This window comes from Neospora caninum, chromosome IV (genome assembly GCF_000208865.1).
Source record: "Neospora caninum Liverpool complete genome, chromosome IV".
In the NCBI taxonomy this organism is placed as follows: Eukaryota; Apicomplexa; class Conoidasida; order Eucoccidiorida; family Sarcocystidae; genus Neospora; species Neospora caninum.
Genome location: NC_018389.1, coordinates 853,479 through 856,808, shown reverse-complemented (window position 1 = coordinate 856,808; position 3,330 = coordinate 853,479). Strand labels below are relative to the sequence as shown.

General features: G+C 59.0%; 1 protein-coding gene across 1 annotated transcript; it reads right to left on the bottom strand.

Annotated features, from left to right (window-relative positions):
• Positions 1-236: 236 nt before the first annotated feature.
• NCLIV_010610 (hypothetical protein) lies at positions 237-2,991 on the bottom strand (the record flags this gene model as incomplete). Its single annotated transcript, XM_003880576.1, has 6 exons — positions 237-286; positions 550-648; positions 1,244-1,519; positions 1,870-2,013; positions 2,216-2,438; positions 2,881-2,991. The coding sequence occupies 6 exons, from the start codon at positions 2,989-2,991 to the stop codon at positions 237-239; spliced, it is 903 nt and encodes a 300-aa protein (XP_003880625.1).
• Positions 2,992-3,330: the final 339 nt, after the last annotated feature.

Below are 3,330 nucleotides of genomic sequence, written 5' to 3'. Positions count from 1 at the left end.
GCGCTTGGGGGAGAACCGCGAAAAAGTGGGGAAACGGAGGAGACGCACCATCGATGGGGTCACAGGGGCACACAGCAGTGTGGCGTGCGGGAAACGTGGCGAACGGCTCCCGCCCGTGAGTCGGCGAAAAGCGCCGGAGAACGCGAGGAATCAGCCGGACGCGCCGCACACGTGGTGTCGTCAGGGGCGACACCGCACGTGGATGCCAAACACCTTTACGGGCGGGGTGGGACGACTCACAGATCGAGAACGGCGCCGAAGATCGCAAAGAGGATAAACATGACTCCTGCGAGGGAGAAAGCGCAGACGCAGAAACACCGCATTCCGCGTCGAGGCGAAATCAGCAGTCGACCGAAAACCTGCATCGACGAGCCAACAAACGAAACCTGCCGATGCAGACTCCAGAGGCGCGCGCGTTTCGAGCAGTCCCAGAACGCCCTAGGGAGGAACACAGCCGTCTGCGTAGGGCAGCGAGAAAACAAAACACCAAAATGGAGCGCTGGCGCACGCCCCACTCAGCGTCTTCTCTCAGGCGTCTTGTGGACCTACCTCCCGTGAGCAGGACGATTCTCTCGGAGATCCGCGAAGCCAGAACCTTCCCTCCCAGAACGGCCAGCGCGGTGCACAGCGCATGGCCCAGCGCAGCTCCTGAGGGACACAAGGGAAGCGTAGAAATTCGCCCTCACTCCCGCAAGACATGCATCCTAGATCCTGGAAGCGCACGGTGTCTCCCGCCGTTCAGCGAGGAGCTGTCCGCGCATCGCCAAGAAGCTCCTCTTTGCAACAGATCTGTCGGCGTGGAGCCATCGTGGACCTCAATAATTCTACAGATACACCGCGCAGGGGGTGAGACGCGGCAGGCGCGAACAGCCTTGCTGTTCCAGCGCGGCTGCATGCAGGTTAGCACCTGGACCTCGACGCAGCGCGAGAACTCGCAGAGATAAACACCCACAATCTCTGTCGCTCGCTCCCTGCTCACATGCCTGAACGGAGGTGCGCGTGGATGTGCGTGCATGCAGATGTACGCGGACGCAGAGAGAACAATAGGTCTGTCAAGGGGTAAACAGTGTAGGTCTACACATTCCTGCACACACCACGTGAGTATATCCATACATATATATGTATATATACATTTATATATATATATATATGTATATGTATTATCTATGTATATTTTATGTATATATGATTTTGAAGGATGGGAGGATTCGCAGTTTTTGAGGTGTGCATTTTAGGAGCGTACCCAGAAAGACGCCCACGACGCTTCTGTCTGCCGCGAGCGCAAAGGTGGAGATTTGCGATCGGTCGCCCCATTCGGCGACGAAGGTGAGGCCGAAGCTTTGCAGGAAGACGGGGCTGAGGAACGAAGCAGCAGCCGCGTAGAGCATGCGGCCGCTCTTGCAAAAAACGCTGCAACTGCCGGCTTCTTCGGGGCCAGCGCGGCTGAGCTCGCGGCCCGCGGAGGGCGCAGCCTTGAGAGGAGTCGCGTCGTCGTCCGCTGTCGCGGTAGGCGCATGACCTGCCATCGGGCGAAGCAGACGCGAGAGCGAGTTTGAGCGAAACATCGAGAAGCAAGCCGCGCGAGGGCCGAGCCCGAAGAGACAAGACTTCCACACGCGCCAAAAAGAACGAGGAGGCAAGACACAACGGAAGGGAGGAAGCGCGCAAAAAAGGTGAGAGAGAGCGGAGACGGGAGGAGATGCAGAAGGTAGAAGGCGAGCTTTCTCGGCGAGCCCGCGAAACCCATCGCACGCCTCCTGCACTATCGCTTGTGCTCCCAAGATTCGGCAAGACCAAGCTAGGAAGAGCCGGTGGAAAGCACACGCAAAGCCTCGCGTGACGGGACGTCAAACACGAGAAAAGGCTTACGTGTCTGAAGGCCGTCGCCGTCGCTTTGCGTCGGGGCCGCGGACTCGGCCTGCTTGCTTGGGCGGCCTTGCGTAGTCATTTCTGTCGGCGCGTCTTTTTTCAACGCCAGTTCTTTTTCGAGACGGGACAGTTCTTCGCCGGTGTCTGTCGAGATAGCAAAGACAGAGGAAAAGCTACTGATGCAGCCTCCCCAGAAACGCGACGAAACGCGTCACGCAGACGCGCCTCACACAGAGCGCCACAGAAAGTCCCCCAAGCGCGAAAGGCAGGCGACGACGGCAAAGCAAGAGTGTACGCACACTCGAGGACGCAGCGCGACGTCCTTTCGTTCGCGTTTGCGCGTTACCTCCGATCTCCGCAGAAAAGCCCTCCAGTAACATCTTCACGCCGAAGACGGCCAGCATCCCAATCATCAGCCAGTGCGTGATTTCTCGCGAGAGGATCGCTGGGAGCAGAACGCCGCCCACGGCACTCAGGCCCGTCATCAGCCAGAGTGCGGCGATGGAGCCGAAGAAGACGTAGAGCGCGTTTCCCTCCTTCATCGCGAGCAACCCAGTGATCATGAACGTCTGAGGCACGCAGGGAGCGCAGGCAACACGGCAGACCATGGAGGCATGCAGGGGCTCGGCCTTCGGCTTCGCTAAGAATATCGCGCGGCAGTGAAGTGCGCAGACCGCGCGTGGAGAGGGAGAGGGAAACAGCAAGACGAGAGACAGCTCCAGACCCGACGCATGCAGCGCCAGGAGGGCTACGCACAGAGGTGGACACGAAGGCAGGCGCGAAAGAAAACGAAGAGACCGCGAAGAAGATCAACGCAAAAGGTCCGACGAGGAGGGTTCACCAAGGAAACCCGCGCTGGCAAGACACCGGACGGAGGAAAAACGCGAGGGGAAGGCGTCGCGGACGGCAATGGGACGACGGGGAGAAGCCATGACCAGGAAACGGAACAGGAAAGAAAGCAGAGACGGTGGATACGCTGTAGAGAGGCACGGAGCGCGGGAGGAGACTGACCTTATCGCCGAGCTCGGAGCAGATAATGACGAAGAAGGAGGCAACCAAAGTCGACAAAAAGGAGGCATCGGAAAGTAGGCCAATGGACGCATCGTATGACGTCCCCGCCATCGCGGCGGATGCGAAGGGAAGGAGCAAAAATGCCATCACAACAGTCTTGACTGCTCTAGGTCTCGGAAAACTGTGTCTCTCTTGCTTCGGCAATCCGTGTTGCGGCGTCCGTGTTTACAGGTGATCCAGAAAAGGCCCTGGCTTGGGTTTCCTCTTCCCGTTTCGGCTCTCCTCGAGACTCCGCAGATTCGCTGAAACAGTTCTTTCACTCTCTTCTCCCTCGCCTAGCCGTCCATCTCTCTTCCTGCTGTCCGAAACAAACCTCCCGTCCCGGACGGGCTCGACTCGTCTGCTGTCGCGGTCGCGGCCGTTCCTCGCTGGTCCCTCGCTCGTAGATCG